Source organism: Xyrauchen texanus, chromosome 8 (genome assembly GCF_025860055.1).
Source record: "Xyrauchen texanus isolate HMW12.3.18 chromosome 8, RBS_HiC_50CHRs, whole genome shotgun sequence".
In the NCBI taxonomy this organism is placed as follows: domain Eukaryota; kingdom Metazoa; phylum Chordata; class Actinopteri; order Cypriniformes; family Catostomidae; genus Xyrauchen; species Xyrauchen texanus.
In genome coordinates, this window is record NC_068283.1 from 31,683,277 (window position 1) to 31,708,160 (window position 24,884).

Below are 24,884 nucleotides of genomic sequence, written 5' to 3' on the forward strand. Positions count from 1 at the left end.
CTGATAACTACTCTCATTTCCTGTTTTTTTTCTCTCTTTTTGAGAGCCATCCAACTTCCTCCATGCCTCATGCCCTCCTCATCCAGGCAAGACTGCGTCATGTGACAGCAGGATGGGGCCAATATGAGAGAAAATGCAGATGCACTGAGCAGTCTAAGTAAACAAACCAATCAGTGGGGACATTAGCTGGGGCTTTAATGAATGAGTATAAATCTCTTTCTAGGATTCATACACTCTCTCTCTTTCTGAGATAATATTCCTCACTCTTTACCGACATCTGATTTTCATCTCATTCTTTCTGTTCTCAAAACTTTCAACTGGATGGATGGATATAATAATGTACTGTATGCATTTATGGACTTTTAAATTGATTAACGATTAACTGAGATTGAAAAAAATTATTTGCACTTTTGTAAGGCATATACAGTAACCTTGACAGAGACAATGGTCTTCCCTTATTAAATAGACTCACAAGCATCCGTCTTTTAATATGTCAATCTAGCTCAGACAGTACAGCACAAATCTCTTTCACACTGGGAACTATTTGCAGTGTGAAATCATCCAATAGTCGTTTATATTCAGTGAGAGTTGGCAATTTCATTAAGTGACATAACTGTTGTTAGTGATGAAATAGTTTAAAATGGATAGTTCAACAAAAAATGCAAATTATGTCATAATTACCATCGTGCCATTCCAAATCCTCATGACTTTCGTATGTGGAACACAAAGTAATAACCATGTAATGTACATGAACCCACAATGAATGTCAAAATTTTTACTGAAAATGTACTTACATGTTGGTATGTTTCACAACATAAACTACTGTATGCCTTCAGAAGACTTAAAGCATAAATGGCACTGTCTACTTAAATTATACTTCTGAGTTCTTTAAGCATTAAACTGTGTCCCTATTTACTGCCATTATATTGAAAAAACTGACCATAATACTCATTAAGTTTATACTTTTGTGTTATATGGGTTTGAACAACATGATGGTGAGTAAATTTTAACAGAATTTAAATGTTTGGGGAACTATTCCTTTAACTTCATGCAAATTGAACCAATCCACACTAATTGCACTTACTATTTAACAACAACAATAATAACAATTAAATAAAATATCCTTGTCTGTCTCTCTTCTGCACTAGCTTCTATACTACTCCATCTACTTTGAGAACTTGGCAGTGCAATCCTGCAGATACTGTTGACTTTTACACAACAAATCGTTTGCTATGTTCATCATTTGTAAGTCACTTTGGATAAAGGTGTCTGCTGAATGACTGAAGGTAAATATAAATGTACTATTAATGTGATTTGTTCATTTTTAAAAAGCTAAATTGGGACCAAAATAATGAAAAACTAATAAAATAGGATAAATTTGTAAAATGTATACTTCCGTAATGTACCTACCGGTAATTAGAATGTCCCCTGTACATCTAACAGCATTAGCTGGGAGAGAATTTATTTCATAAGTAATTCAAATGGACATTATAACTGAAATATACCCATATGAATCAATATCCAATTGAATCGAAATCAGAATTGAGTCAGGAAATCTGTATCAATACACAGCCCTAGCAATAATGTTAAGATGAAATTAAATATTTAAGCTGGTTGCAAAGTACTTTGTGAAGGATAAATAGTTGGAAAAGGCTTTGAAAACGCTACTACCATTAGACTAATATTTAGGACAATATGATAGTTGAATACAGCATCCAAGTAGGATTGCACATTTAAAAAGCAATTGGGAAAAAAGGCAGATGAGAGAGATGCTAAGAGTTGGCTAAATGTAATCATTTTACTACTGAAAATAATCCTTTACAGTCACAGCATCTAAACTGACCAACCAATAAGCTTCAGGTATGTTTGTTAATCAAATGAGCTGCTCTCCCCTGACTACCTTCTATATTTGAATCTCCATTACTAGAATTTCATCATCTATGGATAGTGGTGAAAATCCCACAGTTTCTATCTAAAACCCAGCCATCATCAGATCAGACCGCTCATGGAGGAGATGACAGATGTGTGGTCAGCCAACTACAATGGCTGTAAACAACTCCAGCTTCTTCAGTGAAGTCACGGCTGTGATTTGAAGTACAGTATGCGATGTACTGAGGATCAGAGCCACCAAGCTCGTTCTATGAAAAAGTGCCACAGACTGGGCCTGCAGCCAACTGCCTTGCTTGCTGTCAGTTGGAGAGGATAAAATATGAGAGGCTTTAAACAGATAGCAAGGGAAAATCTGGTTTCTTGAATTACCTCCCACTTTTTTATGCGCCAAATAAGTGCACAATGATTGGTATGAGTTTACGCCGGAGAAAGTAGATATCTCATCTACGTCTCTTCCGGGGGAAAAAGATGGGAATGGAAAAGAACAGAGAGAAAGTACCTAATATGGGGTGTAAAGTAGCTCTAATCTAAGCCCTCATGCTGTTAAATCAACCTACTGTGCAGCTTCATATTGGCTAAATGACTCTACAGGGATATACCGTAAATACAAAGACTGCAACCATGTATTCTGGTTTGTGGGGACAAAATGTAATAATTAAAAAATGATTACCTAAAACCACCTAAAAACCCGTAATTCGACCACCAATCAAAAATGTTTAGGGGGAAGAGTCCTAAACTCATATAGTTTATGAATTTAGGATTGGTACATCTCAAATTGTAGTAAGCTAAAAATAGAATCCCATTCATCTCAATGGCAGTTGCATGGCTGGTGCATGAAGTACGTGACTTGTGATGTTGAAAATGCTTTCCAATAACACATACTTTAGAAAATGTTTATGTTGCTATCTATATTTTGTCAGAATATGGCAGACACTTTTGAATAGCCGTCAATGGAGAATTATGCTTTTTGTCCAACTACCAGCAAAGGCTGACTGCCGAAGCTAAACAAACAAACCTTGACCCTCTGGTCCCAATAATGGCGTACTATCTTACTACATGCTCAGAATGTACATACTTTCCCATTTCACTAGAAAAATAAATACTTGTGAATTGGGATGCAGCAAAGTACATTTGTTTCAGCATAATGCCAATGCTAGTTCTTCAGAACAACATCCAACTAACCCATATCAGATGCTAAGGCAATATGAGTGAGAAAAACTATGTCATTTGAAACCTCAAACTCTTGCTGTGGCAGTATCCAGTATTATCACAGCCTCTTTGGATTCTGAGAGATCAGACTGAATGTAGAAACTTGTGGAGGACAGAGCCACTTCCTGAAAGGGGAATGAGGGGAAACAATTCAGTGGGGGGAGGTGACAGGCAAAATAGAAAGAGACAGACAGAAGGACCGCAGTTGCAATCTGGGACACATGAGGTCATTTCTGGGAAGTGGAGAGCGAGTTTCACCAGATTTCACATCACATACAATGGACCCTCAGATACACAGACTGTCTGTCGGTCTCTCTCAATCTCTCTCTAAAATGGTGAACTGATGATGACTATGAGAAAGATTTAAAGGGTTAATTCAACCCAAAATGAAAATTCAATTACTCACCCCTATGTTGTTTTAACCCCATATGACTTCCTTTTTCTTAACACAAAGGGAAAAATTTTGAAAAAATGTATGTTAAGTCTAACAAATTATTTCATGAGACTCACGATCGTTCTGCAAGCATGCAATGAGCTTTGGTGAGAAACAAACTGAAATTGAATGTATTATGTTGTATTATTAGTGAAATGTTGACCGACCACTGCTCTTGAAACTGCATGAGAGAAACAGTATCCTGCTTCCGCCTGCGAGAAGGTGTGTTCAAGCAAAAACTCTTTGTTTATCTAAAAACAGGTCCTCCACAGTAACAACAGAACACAACATAGCTGCACACAAACCAGAGAACCGAATGTACTAATCATGTCTGAAGATTTTGTTGTCAAAGAATAGATGCATTTCTACATCCAGACTTATTTGTTTGAAACAGATCAAGTTCTTAATAAAACCGAGAGCTATGAGGCTGAACGCAGCCATACATACACACCCAGATGCTAGAGTCTGATATAGAGTACAGGAGACTGCAGTGTTTTTGAGGTTTTGGATGTTTCACTTACAGAAATTGAACTGGATGAACCGGAGATAAAGACGGAGGTTGCCGGTGTGTCACGTATTTTCCATTCTGCAATTTCAGCCTGAATCGTGTGTGAGACAAAACCTGAAGACAGCGATAACCCAGCGAAACATTCGGTTAGTGTAATATTTTCTGCCAAAGTCAAGTAGTTTTTGTGAAATTCTGGCTTCAATACACTGTTATGAGAAAGTTTTTGGACTGATGCAAGTTCACAGAAGACAGGAATACAAGGCACGACACCGCAAATAGAAGCCAAGCGATCTACTGAATGTCCTGTTACTCATCATGGATGGAAAATGGACTAAAAACTCTTCAGAAATGTTTAGTAAGTTCTGTTCTCTGGTTTGTGTGCAGCTGTGTTGTGTTGTGTTTTTTCTATCACTGTGGTTCATTTGTTTTTAGATAAACATACGATTTTGCTTGAACACCCCTTTCTCACCAAAGCTTATTGGATGCTTTCAGAACAAGGAGTCTCATGGAATAATTAATTAGACTTCTGAATTACACTTTTACGTCCTTTTAAAGCTTGAAGAGGTGGTCACCATAAACTGCCATTGGATGATATCATTGATCACAAAATTTTCTCACAATTTCTCCATTTGTGTTGAAAAAGTAAGAACATCATATGGGGTTATAACAAAACAGGGGTGAGTAAACAATGACTGAATTTTCATTTTGGGGTCAATCAACTATCCTTTTATCCCTTTCATATGTAGTGTCACACATATGTGGTGGTTAATAACTGGGCCCCGCAGAGTAGCGTCACACATATGTGTTTCTGAAACAGCCAGTTATGTTACAAGCAGTGGCGATTTCTCAGGGCCAGCAAAGCCTTCTCTAATAAATAAATATATTTTCATTATCACTGACCTTTTTGCCTATGTATTTTCAAATCATTTTCCAATCCTATTTCATCTACAAATGAATAGCAAAAAACAAAATGTTTTTCCAATCAGAATTTATTCTTCTATGCTTATAAGCAAAGTGTGACAACTGTTTTGCAAATCGCATGCCCAAAGCTGAAGCAGCGTGTGAGTCTGAGCTCCACTCCGTCAGGCCTTCAGAATTTCCACAGAATCCCTCAACACTGCAGTGAATGGGCATCTAAAGTCTGATTGTCAGATTCATCAGCCAATCAGATCGATTTATTTGTTCTTGGTGGGTGTGGTCTTTAGGATATGTCCCAGTCCAGGATTTCAAGCTGGCCTTGAGTGACGCAATCATGCTTTAAGGGATGTACATAATTTGAAAACGAAGAGCGCAAGATCTTGCTGACGAGTCGGCTGTCATCACTGCCACATCACCATTGAGAAAGTGATCCTTATGGATTTAAAAACCTGAGAAAATCTGCATGATTGTGCGATTGATTAATTAAACAGGAAAGGAGAACTGATTTTAATTTTAAGCAAATCGGTAAGTGCTTTTTGCATTGTTATAGCAACATCAGGAGTTTTCGAAGTGCAAATTATGCTGCTTGAGCATTTAGTATCTAACTGTGTACCCTGTCATACAATTTATTGCAAGCAACATTTTAATCGCAAATATTATTAGAGCTTTTTCTTGGTATTATACCTTCATGGTTCTGGCTTTTGTGCATGGATATGTTTTTAAAATGTCAATTTGTATTATTAGTTGGCTGCGACTTTATGTATGATAGGCAAACAGCGTCTTATTCATTGTGAAACTGTATTTTCTTAATGGCATGAATCACACTAAAGGCCTAGACTTAAAATGCAAGTTCCGTGGCTTGTTATAAGCAGCCAGATTCACAGGCTGCACTGGTCAAGCATCTGTTATTTATATTCGCTCAAACAGTTACCCATATAGTCTTTTAAACCACAGAATACATTTATTTTATATACATACATCCAACTCACCAACAAAGTACCAATTTAAAAAGTGTACAGCTCTTATACACGCAGTCAATACATCAAACGCGATCTCCGATGCGTGCTGTCTTTTGTTTACATTAGTAGCAGTTGTCATTCGTCAAACAAACAACTACTCCGAGTCTTTTCAAGCACATAATATGTATATTTTATGTAACAAACAGCCAAATTATCACCAAAGTACCACAATAACAGTTCACAGCTTGTATATGCACAGCCATCATATCTAAATGCGATATTTCAAAGCATGCAGCCACATCTGCTAATTAGGTGCAGATACGGTTTTCATTCACACAGACAGCAACTCAAACAGTCTTTTCAAGTATATCATCCATTTGTTTTCTGAAACAGACTAACTATCATAAAAGCACTACAAAAACAGTTTCATATACTCATAAACTCACAGTGAAAACATCCTGATTGAGCGCGATTATCAGATGCACACAGCCAAGTCGGTTTACAGTAGCGCTTGTCACACACACACACACACACACACACACACACACACACACACACACACACACACACACACACACACACACACACACACACACACACACACACACGTTGTGTTTCCATGTTTTATGGGGACTTTCCATAGACATAATGGTTTTTATACTGTACAAACTTTATATTCTATCCCCTAAACCTAACCCTACCCCTAAACCTAACCCTCACAGAAAACTTTCTGCATTTTTACATTTTCAAAAAACATAATTTAGTGTGATTTATAAGCTGTTTTCCTCATGGGGACCGACAAAATGTCCCCACAAGGTCAAACATTTCGGGTTTTACTATCCTTATGGGGACATTTGGTCCCCACAAAGTGATAAATACACGCTCACACACACACACACACACACACACACACACACAAACAATGTCTGAGATGTAAAAGAGTGCATAGGCAAATGGACAGCTGATATTATTTGTTCAGTTATTTATTTTACAGCTATAACAAATAAATAAATAAAACAAAAACACTAAAGATGACAACCCATTTGTTCACATTTACTTTATTATATACACTATTTTTTTTAATGAAAAGAAATCAAACATTTTAATCAAAATTAAAAAATTCTTGTCTACACTCTACCCCCTCTACCGGCGGTGCAGTGTCATGTGCAAAAATAACTCACTCCAGGGGTCACTGCTGAGGAATTTAGACCATACTCATGAAAAGGTTAAGATTGCAAATTTCCATTTACTTCTTTTGTTTATATGAAGACCTAATGATATTTTCGATTACGGCTGAAACGATAAGACAACATTATCGACAACGTCAACGCAAAAAAACATTTTGGTCGAATAATCGTTTGATCTCATTTTACGTAATATGAGATCACATTAAACTCTAATGTTGACATGCGAGAGCAGCACTGCAGCTCACCCCTGATTTAGCAGAGGAAGAATTACACCGCTCACAGTCCAGATTCACTCTAAACCTTCCAAACAGCTTCAGGTGATGTAGATCGCAAAGTATGAGGGAATTATAATGTAAAAATACCAAATAAATACAGAAGCACTCTCGTTGTGGAATAAGCAGAGCCGGAGCTCTTTAAAGGAAACACCCCGGCATTACATCTTAAAAACAGTCATTTTAATACGTTATAGCTTTATTAAAGTTCAAATAATACGGAAGCAGATCATGTAAATAACTACAAACTCTGAAACTGGCATTTTTCTGAGAAGCAGCATTTAAGATATTTAGACTTGCTTTTAGCGAATAGATCTTGAATACGAGAATATTTAGTTTTTACTGCACTCGCAGAAGTATAAACAAGTAAAAAATACACAAACATACAAAATACACTTATATTTAAGATACATTCTCTTAAAGCAAGTCTAAATATTTTATATGTTTAGATTATTTAAAATGGAAAACAAGACAAAAACACTTGATAACAATAGTTTTTGTTTGCAGTGAATTTCATTACTGAATTAAACTTAATAAAAAGTATTTCTTTCCCTTTAATTCAGTGAATGTCATTTAAAGGTATTTAAAAAAATAATTTCTCTTTATTGTTAGTGAGCACATTTAATACAACCTTTTAAGTCTAGGCACAAGCTGAATAATCGGTTAAGAGCTATTGATTAATCGTTGCAATAATCGCTGAATAGTTGAATAATCGTTCTAATAATTGTTAGATTAATCGATCATCAAAATAATTTTTAGTTGCAGCCCTATTTTTAATCCTTTAACACTAAACCCAACCCTCTCAGAAACCTTTTTGCATTTTTAGATTTTACTTATTTACTGTGTTTATTATGCTGTATTATGCTTGTAGTCACTGTTGGCCAGTCCCCACAATTTAGGCAAGACCTGATCCACATCCGATCATGACAACATGCACTCATGCACATTTGCATGCGAGTGCACACACACACACACACACACACACACACTGGCTGGACCCTGCAGCTGTCCAAGGCTGGTGTTATGAAATAGTGTACAAGTGAACACGTCCCTTTGGCAAATTTGTGGGCATGGTGATCAAACATTATTAATGATAAACATAACACACAACTATTCTAATCTAGACACATATATATATAAAAAAAAATATATTTTTATGTTGGTAATTTGACTTGACTTGTATTGTTTTTATACAGAGCTAATTATGTTTCTCCCTTAACCTTAACCCTCACCATTTTGCATTTAGAGTTTAATTAAAAACATTACTCAATATGTTTATTAAGCTGTTTTCCTAGAGTGAAAACAGTGTAGGTGAATTCAGGTTTTACTATTCTTGTGGGTGTATTTTATCCCCACACTGTAGGCAAAACCCGACCCACCCACACACACAAACTTTACAACATGAAAATTATTCCAGCAAGACAAATATTGAGATCCCTCAAAAAGCTAGTCTGTTTGGTCACGGAAATCGGTTACTAGACAAAACTTCACATTCTTGCGGAAGTATGTTTGATATCTCCGCACAGGCATATGTGTGAACTCAAGAGACCACTGACCCAGATTCCCAGCATACTCTTATTTGCCATCGTTGTCGTCCAATTGTACATGAATGAAGACAACAGTGAAGCCAAAACCCATTATGATAAGGGCAGAGTGGGGTAGTGCTATGCACAAATTAGTTTAGCAAATTGCTGTATGACACAGCATTACCACACTTGCGCTGTTTGAAAACCTAGTGAGTAGCCTATGGAGGCAGCATTTTAAGAAATCATATGCATGTACCCAACACAAAGGCTCTTCCGCTAGGTGGGCATCCAATTTATGCCTCCTACGATCTTGTTTTGAATAACATCCAAGGTAACATGTATTCTTTGTGGAGAAGCATTAAAATAATAATGTTTTTTTTTTTTTAATTCAGTGTGATTTAAAATTCATAAAACAATTATCAAAATAATTACATGATGTGCAGATTAATCAAAATCGCATAAAATTATTTGCTGAGAAATCCCCAAAATACCTATCAAACAAGTCCCAAAGCCCCAGCGTTCTACTTGCCACCTCATCGAAAGCTGCCACCCTCCCCATCTCCACACACCACTCTGGAAATGAGGGCGCTCCATCCGACTTCCATCCCCTTAAAATAATTTGCTTGCCAATCATGATACTGGTCAGAACCTAATTTTTTTTGCATTTATCCCCCAAATATATGACCGCCCCATCACCCAATATACAGAGTCTGGGGCAAAGTAACATTTTAGTACCCAAAACATAACTAAAACTTCGATCCTTCAACCAAAATGCTTGGATATTAACACACCCCAAAAACATGGGTTGTGTCTCCATCTTCTGATTGGCATTGACAGCAGGTGGGTGTGTCTTTAAGAACAATCCTATACAATCTAGAGGGGGTCCAATAGAATCTATGTAAAATCTTGAATTGCATAAGGTGCTCCCTTGTGTCTCTAGCTGCAGACTTGATGTTTTTAGAATCCTAGCACACTCCCTCCTCCAATATCAAGTTTAAATCTTTCTCCCATAATCTCTTGATAGAAGTTAAAGATCCGAACCCCAGACTCTGAATTAGCAGGGAGTAAATCACTGATGCCTCATGACATTTTCCAAAAGCAGTAATCACCATTCCTAGAGTATCTGCCACTTTAGGTGGGTGTGTGCTACTCCCAAAAAAATATAGAACTGAGATTTGGAAATCCCAAAATGTTGAACCAAATTTTCAAAAGATCTCAACACTCCACTCATATAGGTCACAGATTGTAGTAACCCCTCCTCACAATCCACTCTGACCAGCAGAAAGGAGACTTATTATTACATAATTTAGGGTTCAGCCATACGTTTCAGGCAACATTTAAATAAATGTCCAAATTAAACACTCTGAACACTTTTGCCCATACCGAGTGAAAATGCGAGATAACGGGGTGTAACTTAACTAACCACATAATATTGATGAAACGCCTAATGTTATCAGAAGAGCTGCTGCCCCAAATAAACGCCACCTGATCTATTAGTATGAGAGATGTCATAACTTTACTTAATCAGTTAGCCAGAATTTTTTACAATATTTTTATATCTAGCTGGATCAGGAAAATTGGACAGTAACTCTTACACTCACTTGTATCTTTGTCCTTTTTAAGAATCGGACTAATCCGGGCTTGTATCATGGTTGGCGGAAGCTTTCCATACTTTAATGATCCTGTATACATTTCTAGCTAAATTGGAGCCAGTTCTGTTGCATAAGATCTAAAAAATACAGCGGCAAAGCCATCTGGCCCCAGAGCCATGTCTGTACACACCCCACACAGTTAATTCAGATAAATTACATTATTGTGGTAGACAAGTAAATCACTGATTTGACAAAACAAAAAAAACAAAAATATTTTTTTTGCTTTCCATATTTGCTATATTTGTTGGTCTATATACCCGTGTCAGATGGACGCATTTGGAGCTCACTTGCGTCATGGCTTTCATATTTTCTTTAAGTGTATTCTGCCGTAAATGCTGTATTTTTCGGCCGTTGTGTTAAACGTACGTTGAAATTTAAATCCATCCAGCTGCTCTGTCCAGTTCTATTTGAATGCAAAAGCGGGTCCTCTTGTAATGAGACACATTCTCTGCTCCTGCTCTTGGTAAGACTATGGTTTCTTGTCTGTATAGCTAGACCATCCAAAAGAGGTCACTTTTGAGGTTCCATGAGGTTTAGTATGTAGCCTTTGAAGGTAGTTGCCTATTTAGGCAGTAGGCAGCTCAATACGTTTTGGCACAGATTTACATTCTCATGCGTGGCCCTATAGGCCACCAAAGTAAAAGAACAACATGTGATCAGAGGGTGATTTCTCCAACACACATATTGCAACAGTCTAATGATGTCAAATGTACCAGTTCTCCGGTACCAAGTTGATACTAAAATATCAGTGTTTCAGCAGTACTGGTATTACCAAGAACCGATTCAATCCAATAACATCTAACTGACACATGACTGCTTTCAAATGCTCACACACTTATGAGCATGTGCTATATTTACATTTACATTTATGCATTTGGCAGACACTTTTATCCAAAGCGACTTATTACAGGGACAATCCCCCCAGAGCAACTTGGATTAAGTGTCTTGCTCAAGTACACAATGGTGGTGGCTGTGGGGATCGAACCAGCAACCTTCTGATTACCAGTTATGTGCTTTAGTCTACTACGCCACCACCACTCCATGTGCTCTGTTACTCCGTTTACACTGAAATGGACAATACATGAAATCAAAATTGTGATATGTCCTAGTGTGATTATTAAACCGCGAAACGCTGCAATCTTAGTCTGCATGTGCTGCATGCTTTAAAGTAATGTGTGAAAAAGACTGCTCATAATTCCAAACTCCACAGACATTGAGAATCCTTCACATTGTATGAGATGATATAGCAGAGCACTAATCCACTGTGAAGCATGCAGAATTTAACTTTAAACAGGCTATTGGAGTGTGTTCAATAGCACATTACCATATTAGCAAATTGGTATAAAAAACTGTGAAATTCCACAGGTATGTGACAGGGTGGAGGGCGGGGCCGGGTCGTGATGCTACACACTCGGCCCCTAATCAGGCTAATCAAGCCTAAGAGAGGGATAAAGGTTGACAGGAGACTGCAGTGGGACAGAGAGAGAGATTTACAGGCAGCTGTCTGACACCTTTGTGTGTATGTCTTTTTGTTTAGTTCTTCATTAAACTATTATTTATATCGTTAAGCCGGTTCTTGCCTCCTCCTTTCCATTAATCCCTTTACATGGTAGCAACTACTGAAATTTTGGTATTGTGACAACACTACTACAGTCATTCTAATCTCAAAACCTCTAGACAGCAGTCATCCTGACCATTTCTGCTAAAACGAGATTACAGAGAGGACCATTCACGGTCTAAATCTATCACCACACTGAATAATATCAATGTTAAAGCATAGATTTAAGTGGGCTGTTTACACCAACATTGCATTTATTCTCAGGACTGGAATTTTGTCAAAACAGTAAGCAGAAAAACACAACAGAGAAAGCATAATTAGCCTACTGTCAAAGTTGATTTCTTGTTGTTCTGAGCTGCTCCTGAAGCTTTTCAAAGAAGCTATAACAGTAATCAACTTCACTTGGCCAAAAACAGGTGCTGTCCAAACCATCTAAGTGTATTTTGATATAAACTTTATTCTTTAACTGTGTAATCTTTATACAATGACTGACATACAGTAATAGTATAGAACTATAAATTACATGGTGATAGAATAGCTCAGATAAATTGGTTTTGGAAGAATTTTATTAGGAATGTTTGATTTCCTTTTGAAATCTCTGACTTTTACTGAACATTCTGCCAAATCTGTGCACAGAAACAACTGACATATTATAGAGATTCTCATCTGATTTTTCTTTCCTATTGGAAGTAATGTATATTAGCAAATGTAAAAAACAATAAACTATAGCCTGAAGCTGTTCTACATCCACAACCATTTGCTTTTCAATGTCATAATTAATGTCCACTCAACACGAACTCAATTATATAAACACCCGGTATGCAATTTTTAATACCATAATCAGAAAAAGTCACATTTGTTCGTACGCTGTGGCCTGACTTCACCTTCTCTGTTGTTTCCTAATATGCAGAGGTGTGCTGCACGTTGTTACCAAGTCTAGATATTTTTCCATTTGTCAATGACATTTGCTCTGTTTAACAGCATCTGATTTGATTAAGCGTTCCTGGGTTCGCTCAATGGAACGAATAACAACCACATGCAACCCTCACTTTCTCTTTCATGGTATTATTGATAAAAATCTTCCACTGCTATTTTCTGGGTGCTGATATGAACTCATAAGAAAGATGGTCAATAGTAACATAAATGTCACTAATGCAGGATTATTTTTAGTGCTGTGCTGTAATAGAAGCATGACACATTTGTGATTGACAGCTCTAAGTTTTATAGCCGTCAATCATTATTTTTGAGGCACACTGCTCTCCTGTTACTTTCATAGTCAGGTTTACTTTCCTCATAGATGAAAGTAATACCGTACTAGGTGATTTTTTTTAAAATCAAAGCACAAGTCTTAGGCCAAAAAAAGAAAAGGTAAGACCGCGAGTAGAGGTGAGGAAAGTGAGAATATTCTGTTCTATGGATCGCTGTGGCCCTGGGCACTTTGAGAGGATCAGTTTTACCTGAGGACAAAGTATTCAGTTAGACTGCCTCTAAGTTTTAAGGTCGTAATAACATATTACACGCTTACACCAACTCATTACACGAAAGCTCATACCATGACACCTGACAAAACTCTAACCTATAATCCCAGGAGAGAAATCACCTTCCTTTAATACAAATGAGAAATAGAAAATTTGCCTGATAAAGAGGAAATTGTGTGTTTGTCTGTTTGAATTACTGAAGCAAAGATTGTGATTTTTGAGATTTCTTGCTTTTTAGGATTTTTTTTTTAAATAAGCTGATGTTTGTGAGAAGTCAGTGTATTGGTGTGCATGTATACGGGCTCAATGTTTTGCTCTGAAACATGGAAGACGTATGGAGAATTATGAGCTTACATTTCTTTTGAAATTGTTTCATTATCAAGGTAGAAAAAAAGCAAACAAGGTAGCAAAAAAGCAAAACCACCAATCAATGTCCGTATTGGCAGATTTTGCTATAAATAATCAGATATCGTATTGGCACACAAATTTTGTCTCTGTGCTTCCATAATTTTACCAATCTACAGCTGGGGAGCAGATATTTGAGTATATGAAAGTTAATTCAGGCCTCAGATGGTCCATACACGGACCATCTAATGGATGGGGGCTTTCAAATGAGGCCAGGGGTGCTGAGAGGAAATTAGTAGAGATGGGGGCGTTAGGTTACAATGGGGCGCATGATAATCAAATATATCATCAAGTTCCCATGCATTTAAACGTTTACCTAGCCTTGGAGTATATCAGTTGGTTCTCAATTAAACGGGCTGGTAAGCATTTGTACCATGGTTCATCTGATTTTGAAGTCTCGCAATGCATCTGAAGTATTTAACTGAGCAGCATCAAATGCTCAGGCGGAGGCACAATCTCGGCTAATGCACCTGGATGGCTCTGTAGGTTGATGCGGCTCAATGGAATGAATTAGGGGGACATTCATTAAAAAAGGTTGAGAACCAATGGACTAATGCAAAAATGTCAAGTGCCACGGCAAGTCATGTAAATAAAGTACTGAGTAGACAAGAGTTTACACACATTTTTCACTATTTTAACAGCTTTTTCTTTTCAATCGATCATGGAGAAAATTAATTTCAGTCTATCATTATAGCATTATGTACTACAGATAATCCTGCCCCTAAATGGCACGCAAAAACGAACTGTGAAGGAAGAGCTGTTTTTGGTAGGTCATTTTATATGTGTGCCAGGCAGTCTCTTACTGTCTATGTTAGCAGTTCTTGGCTAGAATAGCCTGCAATGAGGGTCAGACTTCTTGTTGCAAGTCAAAAGTATGTCTATCCACGACTATATGAAAGCTGTCTGCACACATCTTGATCCTATAGGGATCATATCTGTATTAACACTTTTGCGGGTGTCTTGAGTAAAGACTGAATGCTTGTTTATTTCTAGGTTGCTAAACCTTCTACATAAGCATCAAAAACACACGTTAACTTGAAGAGCAAATATGATGACACATTAAATGTTCCGCTCATTTCCCTGTCATCCAGGCCCTCTTGTGTGTGCTAAGACACCCACACAGCCACATTGGAACTCAATCAAGTCAGGGAACGGGAGAACACAGTGCTGTTTCATGTCAGTTGCTAAGAAAAACGAATTAACACAATGACAATTTGACGTTTGACTCCTCGTTAATCTCATAAAGCAGCACTGCCCAGTGCCCAACAACAACAACAACGACAACGACAACGACACATCAAGGAAAAACGCACCATTGAGGACTATGGTAATTGATCAAAAGGTAATTTGTACAGAGTCCACAAACTGTCTCTAGGTTTCTCTCTCCTTCTCACTTTCTTCTTTCCTCCCTTTGTCTCTCCTTTGAACTGAAAACAATCCTTAAATTGTCATAAGTAATTAGTCAAAGTGCACTGATTACCATCACATTTTTGTGCTTTGACAACTAAGCCACTCCATCACATATTGGTGCAAGATGTCAACTGATCGATCACATAGATGAATTGATCCAACACAAAGCCTTTCACTCTTGTCAACATCCATTAAAATACATCAATCTGTACGGTTCCAACTTGAAAGAGCCCTTTCACTAATCTCTAATGAATAACCTTCACAATTAAAACAAGGTTTGGCAGCTGTGCTTCAGTCACTGATGCGATTAAGGTTTGCCTTGAGTGAACTGCACTGTCACCTGTGCTATGCAGCTGTCATATAAATGTTTGAAAGGAAAAGTTCACCCTCAAAACTTTAACTTCTTTCATCACTTACTCACTCTCATGTCAACCCATATGTGTATTACTTTCTTTCGTCTGCTGAACACAAACACAGATTTTTAGAAGAATATTTCAGCTCAGTTGGTCCCCCTCACAATGCACATAATTTTCAAGCACCAAAAAGCACATAAGGCAGCATAAAAGTAATCCATTAAACTCCAGTGGTTAAAGCTATACATTCAGAAGCTATATAATAGGTGTGGGTAAGAAATAGATAAAAATGTAAGTACTTTTACTGTAAATCTGCCTCCTGCCCAGTAGGTGACAATATGCACGAAGAATGTGAATCACCAAAAACAAAAGAAGAATGTGAAAGTAAAAGTTAAAGTGGAGATTTATAGTAAAAAGGACTTAAATATTGATCTGTTTCTCACCTACCTCTATCAAAACGCTTCAGAAGAAATGGATTTAACCACTGGAGTCGTATGGATTACTTTTATGCTGTTGTTATGTGCTTTTTGGTGCTTCAAAGTTCTGGACACAATTCACTTGCATTGTATGGACCAACAGAGCTGAGATATTATCTAAAAATTGTTGTTTGTGTTCTGCTGAAGAAGGAAAGTCATACACATCTTGGGTGGCACAAGGGTGAGTAAATGATAAGAGAATTTACATTTTGGGGTAAATGTTCCTTTAATACATATCAATAAAATAATAAAACAAGTTATGATCCAGGATGTGCGTAATACAGGCATACAATACAAACATTTCACTCCTAACTTTCAACAGAACACCAAAAATGTGATCTAAAAGCACTGGGTCTCATAATGTACCCTGATTGAAAAAGAAACGGTTAAAACCAGCCCAAGCCAGCTGGCTGGTCTTAGTTGGTCACCCAGGCGGTCTAACTGGTTTCCCTGCCTGACCAGCTAAAAAGTACTCATAACTCCTCTAAAATATCAGCAACTGGGTGATCAGCCAAGACCAGCCAATCGGCTTGGATAGGCTTGGTTTCTCTCTCTCTCTCTCTCTCTCTCTCTCTCTCTCTCTCTCTCTCTCTCTCTCTCTCTCTCTCTCTCTCTCTCTCTCTCTCTCTCTCTCTCGGTTGGTAGCACAGGATGTCCAAAACAAAGGACATAAAATGGTTATTTGACATAAAATAAAATAAAAATAATTTAAAAAAAATGCTGTCTATGCAGGGCAACTCACTTGGTTTTGAGACAGCCAACGTGTTTATACTCGAACACTTTAGTTTACACTAAAGCAACAAAACGTGTTTCTGTAGCAGTGACTGTTTGCACAGGCACGCATGCATACTGTTTACTACTGCAGTGCTTTGAAAGTCCGTCCTCAATCAATAACAAAGTGATGACACTCACTCACCTTCATAATACCGCAAGGTGGATTCCCGGTGCCTGGACACCTCTCAGCAGAACTGTCACGAATTCCGGTGCCGATCCGCGGGCTGATGTGCTCCCTGTACCGTCCGTTCGAGTACACTCCTTCGCCCTCGTACACCGGGTACCTACCGGCGAAGGCAGCCGCCGACAAGTCCGGGTATGTTCGCGTGCCCGCGGCGTGGGTATCGCGGATATTAAGCGCCGACGCCGCCGCTGCAATCTCCGCAGAGTCATAGGTCGGAGTGTTCGCTTCGGAGGCGAGCTCGTGCAAGGGTCCCGCCACGGATTCGAAAGCCTGCGGCTCAGCCATCGCGCGCTCTGCCTTTAGCTATGCCAAGAAACTCACCATTGGAGTGAGTGAGCTTGTAATTCCGTCCTCGTGAACGGGAGTGAAACCGTCAAATCCATGAACCGAGAAGTCACCGCGCATCCTTTACTAGAGGAGGTGGTGAATAGATTGTGCGGGCGGATAGATTCAAACTCCCCTCTCCCTCCCTCTATGTCTCCCCCTATGTCTCCACTGGCTCGGGCTCTCTGTGAGAAAATAAAGCGCACAGATGGTGTTCTCACCGTGTACTGCCGGCTTTCGGCAGTGGGCGTCCGTAACTACCGAGATAATACCGGGTTGTGAGGGCCAATTAGCCTAGTTATGTCTCCTGACTGCCAGGCGCTCTGTTAGCTGTGAGAGAAGGATTTCCGCTGTCTCAGTACCGTCCGTGTGCATTCAGTCACTTTTGTTCTCCCTCCAAGGCAAAAGCCTTTCCATGCATAACCCATCAAAGATGACTGAAGATGTTTTGTGGCAGGAGTGAAGACATAATTTGAGAGTCCAGGCTTGACACTTGGTTGCATAATATCGCCATCTCACGTTAAGTGAAGGAAAAGATCAAAACAAAGCCAAAAAACCTACCAGATTTACATAAAAATGTTAGGCTACTTGTTTTGCTACATCTGTTTTGCTTGGAAATGTCTTTGTTTTGATTCCGACTGTGAATGGTGGCCAGAACTTTGAAGCACTATAATGCACACAAATGCAGCATATAAGTAATCCATACAACTCCAGTGGATACATGTCTGTCTGAAGCAATATGATTCCTGAGAAACAGCTCAAACAAGTCTTCTTCATTTTATTTATTTTTTTACTATAAATTCTCCTCCCTGCCCAGTAGGTATGCAAATCACCAAAAACAAAAGAAGAATGTTCAAATGAAAGTGAAAAAAAAGTGCTTAAATATTGATCTGTTTCTCACCCACACTTTTCATATTGCTTCACAAGACGTGGATTTAACCACTGGAGTGGCATAGATTATTTTTATGCTGCTTTTATGTGCATTTTGGACCTTTAAAGTTTTGGTACCCATTCACTTGCATTCTGTAAATCCAACAGAGCTGAGATACTCTTCAAAAAATCTTTGTTTGTGAAATGCAAAAGAAAGAAAGTCATACACAAATAAGATGATTATTGATAACAAACATACCTCTGGGCACTTGTCTCAGTCCTGTCTCAATTCTATCCATGCACATTTTCTAGGATTATAGAAAATAAAAACCCTCTTAAACAATATTTCAATATTGTCTCACTGTCTCTCACTTTAATTTCTGTTTAGTTCTGAGCAGTTGTGATACTGCCTCTTTAAGATTAGCTATTTCTGTTGCATTTATCTTTTTTAAATTACTTTGAATTAAAGCGTATGCACAATTAATGCTCAACGAAATGTAAATAAGTTTCCAACAACATGAAATTATTCAGTTAACTAAATTCTGACTTTTAACCTTCCTGTTATGTTCAGTTAAGTCTTTCCCAAGTCAAAGAGTTAAAAAAAAAAACAGAGAAAAACTCATATTAAACTTGTATTTGATCAAAATGCCATGGTATTTCTTGAGTGTTGCTTTAAAAAAGCTTGCAAGATGGTTGCTTACTTTTAAAAAAGACCATCCCTAAGTCACTATAAGTTGGCAGCAACCCGGGTTGGCATCTTGCTGAAGGCGGCATGGGGCATGGTCATGAGTACTGCACTGATTCATTAGAAGTTCTCTCTGATAAGGAATGATTCATTGAATGATGTGGTTGATAGAGAGGAACACAGAGAGAATACTAAAAGAGGGATTGATGACGGTAGAGAAGAATAAAATCAGCAAATTTATGACAGGCCTCTACCCATCGCAGAGAAACACAGAGAGTGTATGGGGAGAGGAAGAGTGAGAGAATACATTTCCCATATCGGAATTTCAGGCCTCTGATTGCACCATGTCTGTATGAGAGAGAGAGAAAGAGAGTAGAGATCAAATGCGAGTATACTGTGGAGGACACTCGTGCATTTGTTACAGAGAAACTCATTTTTGAGCTGTACACACTCGAAAACCAGCCTGCTCTGTTCAACATATTCAAGGGTTGTCTGTGTATAGCCTGTGACATTATTCCTAATGTCTTCATATTAAAGGGATAGAACACCCCAAAATGAAAATTTTCTCATTATCTACTCACCCTCATTCCATCCCAGATGTGTATGAGGTTTTAAAGCACCCAAAAGCCAATAGATCTTTTGTTATTGGCAATTTGCATTCTTTGTGCATACCGCCATCTACTGGGCAGGAAGGATAATTTATAGTTAAAAGGACTTAAATATTGATGTTTCTCACCCATACCTATCAGATCGTTTCTGAAGACATGGTTTTAACCACTGGAGTTATATAGATTACTTTTATGGTGCCTTTATATGCTTTTTGGAGCTTCACAGTTCTGGCCACCATTCACTTTTTTGCTTTTTATGGACCAACAGAGCTAAAATATTCTTCTAAAAATCTTAATTTGAGAAAGTCATACACGTCTAGGATGGCGTGAGGATGAGTAAAGAGAGAATTTTAATTTTTCCTTTAATGAACTATTCCTTTAATGTCTTGTTGAATGTATTTTATTTGATTTGATTTGATTTATTACTGGCTTATTTCTTTCATTCACTGCGTGTCTGGCAGTGCAATACTGCAGATATTGTTAGCATTTATATGAAAAATTGCTAATGTTTCTCATTTGTAAGTTGCTTTGGATAAAAGCTAAATAACAATGTAAATCTACATATAACTGTAAAGATTCCTTTTTTCCAATGCTTTTATTGTGTATATTAATGTGTTGGCAATTGTATGTAAATTATCATGTCAATTAAGAACTTTAAAGGGGGATAATAAAGGGCAGCCTTTATATATCTGAAAAAGACAGTTAATTTATGTTTTGTTGAATGTTTAGTGCACGTAGTGAAATCACTATATATACTAAAAGTATTTATAGTGATTTCATAAAGTATTCGGGCCCCTTTATTTTATTTTTTCACATTTTGTTATATTACAGTGCTATACTTGTGCTAAAATGCTTAAAATATATATTTTTTCCACATAAATCTACACTCCATAATGACTAAGCAAAAAAAAAGATTTTTGATAGCTGTGGCAGGGTGGAGGGCGGGGCCGGGTCGTGATTCTACACACCCGGTCCTTTATCAGGCTAATCAAGCCTCCGAGAGGGATAAAGGTCGACTGGAGAGAGATAGTTTATGGACATGTCTGTCATGAGTGTGTGTTTGTCTTCTGTTTGAGTTTGAAATTAAACTATTATTTATATTGAAAAGCCGGTTCTTGCCTCCTCTTTTCCATTGACTGCTTTACACTAACATTGCAAATGTATTAAAGAGACAAAACTGAAATATCACATTGACAGACGTATTCAAACCCTTAACTCTACTTAGTTGAAGCACCTTTGGCAGCAATTACAGCCTCAAGTGATTTGGGGTATGATTTGGGAATTTTCTGCCATTATTCTTTGCAGATCCTCTCTAGTTCTGTCAGGTTGGATGGGGACCATCGGTGAGCAGCCATTTTCAAGTCTCTCCAGAGATGTTCAATCAGGTTCAAGTCCGGCTCTGGCTGGGCCACTCAAGGACATTCACAGAGTTGTCCCTAAGCCACTCTTGAATTGTCTTGGCTGTGTGCTTAGTGTCATTGTCCTGATGGAAGGTGAATCTTTGACCCAGTCTGAGGTCCTGAGCTCTCTGAACCAGGTTTTCATTAAGGATATCTCTGTATTTGCTGCTTTCAGCTTTCCTTCAACCCTGATCAGTCCTCCACTGAAAAACACCCCCCAAAGCATGATGCTACCACCATTGGGATGGTGTTGCGCAGGTGATGAGCAGTGACTGGTTTCCTCAATACATGACACAGAGTTTAGGCCAAACAGTTCAATCGTCGTTTCATCAGACTTGAGCATCTTGTTTCTTACAGTCTCAAGATCCTTTAGGTGACTTTTTGCCAATTCCAAGCAGGCTTTCATGTGTCTGAGGAGAGGCTTCAGTCTGGCCACTCTGCCATAAAGCCCAGATCGGTGGAGTATTGCAGTGATGGTTGTCCTTCTGCAAGTTTCTCCCATCTCCACACATGATCTCTTGAGCTCAACAAGAGTGACCATCGGGTTCTTGGTCACCTCTCTTACCAAGGCCCTTCTCCCCCGATTGCTCAGTTTGGCCGGGCGGCCAGCTCTAGGAAGAGTCCTGGTTATTCCAAACCTCTTCCATTTAAGAATTATGGAGGCCACTGTGCTCTTAGGAACCTTTAATGCAGCTAACATTTTTCTGTACCCTTCCCCAGATCTGTGCCTTGACACAATCCGGTCTCTGAGCTCTGCAGGCAGTTCCTTTGACCTCATGGCTTGGTTTATGCTCTGATATGCATTTTCAGCTGTGAAATCTTATATAGACAGGTGTGTGCCTTTCCTAATCATGTCCAATCAATTTAATTTGCCACAGTTGGACTCCATTGAAAGTGTAGAAAAATAAAGTTATCAAAAATATTATTCTTGCTTTGTCATTATGGGGTATGGAGTGTAGATTGATGTGAAAATAATAATAAAGCATTTTAAAGTAAGGCTGCAACACAACAAAATGTGAAAAATGAAGGGGTCTGAATGTGTATATACAGCATTTTATCATTGCAATTTTAACTCATGGAAGAAGAATCTTATCAATTAGATCTCTCTTTAGGCATATCAGATTCTGTTGGTAATAAATTGCTCACCATTGTTAACAATAACATCCTGAGACAGGAAGTTGGCCAGATATTTATTCTCCACCCTCCACTGTTTCAAAGCACAACATATCAGTACAGACTCCACCTATGCAAATGCCCAATACTAAACATTTACATGTGAAAATCATGCTATGGAAAGCATCCGTTTCACAGATGAATTTTCAATCAATCAATTGCATTAAGCGTGTAATGCACAATCTTCTTGTGAAAGAGACAAGAAACCTTAACAAATATTATCTCCCTGCAACAAACATTTCCACCCATGTAATTGTGGAAAAAAGTCACTGCAGAAGGATTTTTTTGTGAATATTGAATAAGTGAATAATTTTGTCAAGTAACAGGTGGAAAAAATAACAACTAGTAAATGTATTTTGAACATTATGTTCTAATAGTATTGTAACTGATCTGATAAACACTATGTACAGTATATCAACTGAAAATTAAAAGGGGAAAGAAGTGAGAGAGCACCAGGGTGTTATTTCCTGTGAGCATCTGCCTTTCTTGTAAGTGTGCCATTCGTTTATCACAGAATGAGGAATCGAAAGCCACACAATTAGTCTACACATAAAAACAGATCTGACTCTGGAAGGCTTGCAAAAATAAACATGAAACCGAAACCACGGAGAAAAGCCGCACGAAACTCAGAAAAGCTCAATTGCATTGGCTCAACACAAACACCCAGCTCATCTCATCCAGTGTTTTATATTAAGGTCTGAATGACTTTTGACAGGTACAAGATCATGACATGTACTCAATGACAGCAGGGAAGAGAAATTAACATAGAGGACGGCTCATGAAAAGTTTGTGTCAGTTCACACTTTATAAGTGTTTTAGTGACAGCTGCTGGTAAACAGGGAAATAATAGGTTTTTTTTTTCGCTGCAACTAACTCCTTTCATAAAGAAAGTTACGGAAGATTAAACACGATTGCCGACAAGACTTTTTTTTTTTTTTTTTTTTTTACCTTTGTTGAAACTGACATTTGAGCTAGGTATTTCGTTAGCTGATTTGCTTGTCTTAGTTTGTTTAAGGTTAGACAGCAGCAGGGGCGGATTGGCCATCGGGAATACCGGGAACAATCCCGAACGGCCGGTCCATTTCAGGCCGAAGACTGGCCGGTGGTCAAAGAGTTTTTTTTTTTTTTAATGATACGCGACCAGCCTAACCGACCTCTCAGCTGCAGCGGAACGCTGTGTGTGTGTGAGATTCAGACCGGGCCAGACCATACATTCAATCTGAGGGGGGATACGAGCGGCCCCTCCCAACTTGGACTGATCCTCGTTTTTCCTGACATCCGATTGGCTCAAACTAGGCGCCGATCAAAGGAGTTTACTTTTGGTCATGTTTGCGGGTTTGTTTGAATGCAACAGATACGAACGGTAAAAATGGCAAAAAGAAGGAAAGAAGAGAAAGAAATGGGTGGGGCCGAAAAAATAAGAATTAAAAAGAAAAAAAAAATTGGCACAAGAGGCAGCTAAATGCGCCAAATTAACAGACCTTTTCCGTAGTGGAAAGAGTGCTGTGGCAGCCGGAGGTGCAGATGAGGAAGGACCCAGCAGCATGGACAGGACAGGTGCACGATTAGGGATATATTACTGATTTATTATACACTGAAATTGTTTATATTTGCATTTAAATATAGGCATTTATTACATGGCTTGGTAGAATTCCAATGTAGGAAGAGAGAAGAGGAGGAGGCGGAGGAGCAGCAGAAACCAGGAAACAGACAGGTAGAGGGGCAGTGTGCAAGGCTGGGTAGGCAATCATATTAGGCATATCAATCAATCAATCAATCAATCAATCAATCAATCAAAGCTTTATTAAGGACACACACACATACAAAATAGAAAAATACAGCACTATATTACATATTTACATATAGGATAAAATGCCAATAGTTCCACATACTAGATAATAACCTGACTGAAGCACAGATTGAATTAGAAAATGTATTATTCTTAGTCATATTTATTACTGATGTTCTTCTCATGTTCTTCTCAGCTGTACAATCAGTAAGCAGAAGCAGGGTCCAGCACAGGGGAAACTGAGCCAGGGAGAGGCGTGCTTTGGCGTGCTTTGTAGACTTACTTTGACAGAATGTTCAAATGGGCCAACAGAATGCTAATGCTAGATCTATCCATCCATCTATCTATCTATCTGACACTCTGTCTCAAGGTTTGTCAAGCCAACATAAAAGATACATAAAACCTACATCTTTAATGTATTTTAATGCAAGAATATAAAGTGTGTTTTAAAAAGCACTGTCCCAAAATGTGTCATAAAGTAGCCAATAATTGTATTTGAGAATGACTAGTAAAGGTCATTTGAACCTGAACACAGTTTTGTCTGCTAAATAGACACAAAATAAAATGTGTCTAGTTTCTCATATACAGTACATGCACTGCTGTACATTTGTGATTTTACTTGGTTTATTGGAGTCTTTCGGTATTTGAACTTGAACCGTTTCTCGCTGCCTGGCGACATTCACAGTAGACGAACAGCAGGCAGTCCTGTGATAACAGTAGTAAAGTTTTGTATTGGCAGTCCATCACATGTAGCAAGAATAGCTGAGTCTTAAAAAAATATTTTTAAATGATATAAAATGAACAGTTTTTTTGATCAGCGTAATAGCCTATAGGCTAATATGT

General features: G+C 38.2%; 1 protein-coding gene across 1 annotated transcript in view; it reads right to left on the reverse strand.

Annotated features, from left to right (window-relative positions):
- plcl5 (phospholipase C like 5) overlaps positions 1-17,631 on the reverse strand; it is a 98,662-nt gene extending 81,031 nt beyond the window's left edge. Inside the window, exon 1 of the mRNA XM_052131318.1 lies at positions 17,151-17,631. Coding sequence (XP_051987278.1) covers positions 17,151-17,477 — 327 coding nt within the window. The 5' untranslated portion in view covers positions 17,478-17,631. The remainder of the gene's footprint in view (positions 1-17,150) is intronic.
- Between the last annotated feature and the right edge of the window lie 7,253 nt (positions 17,632-24,884).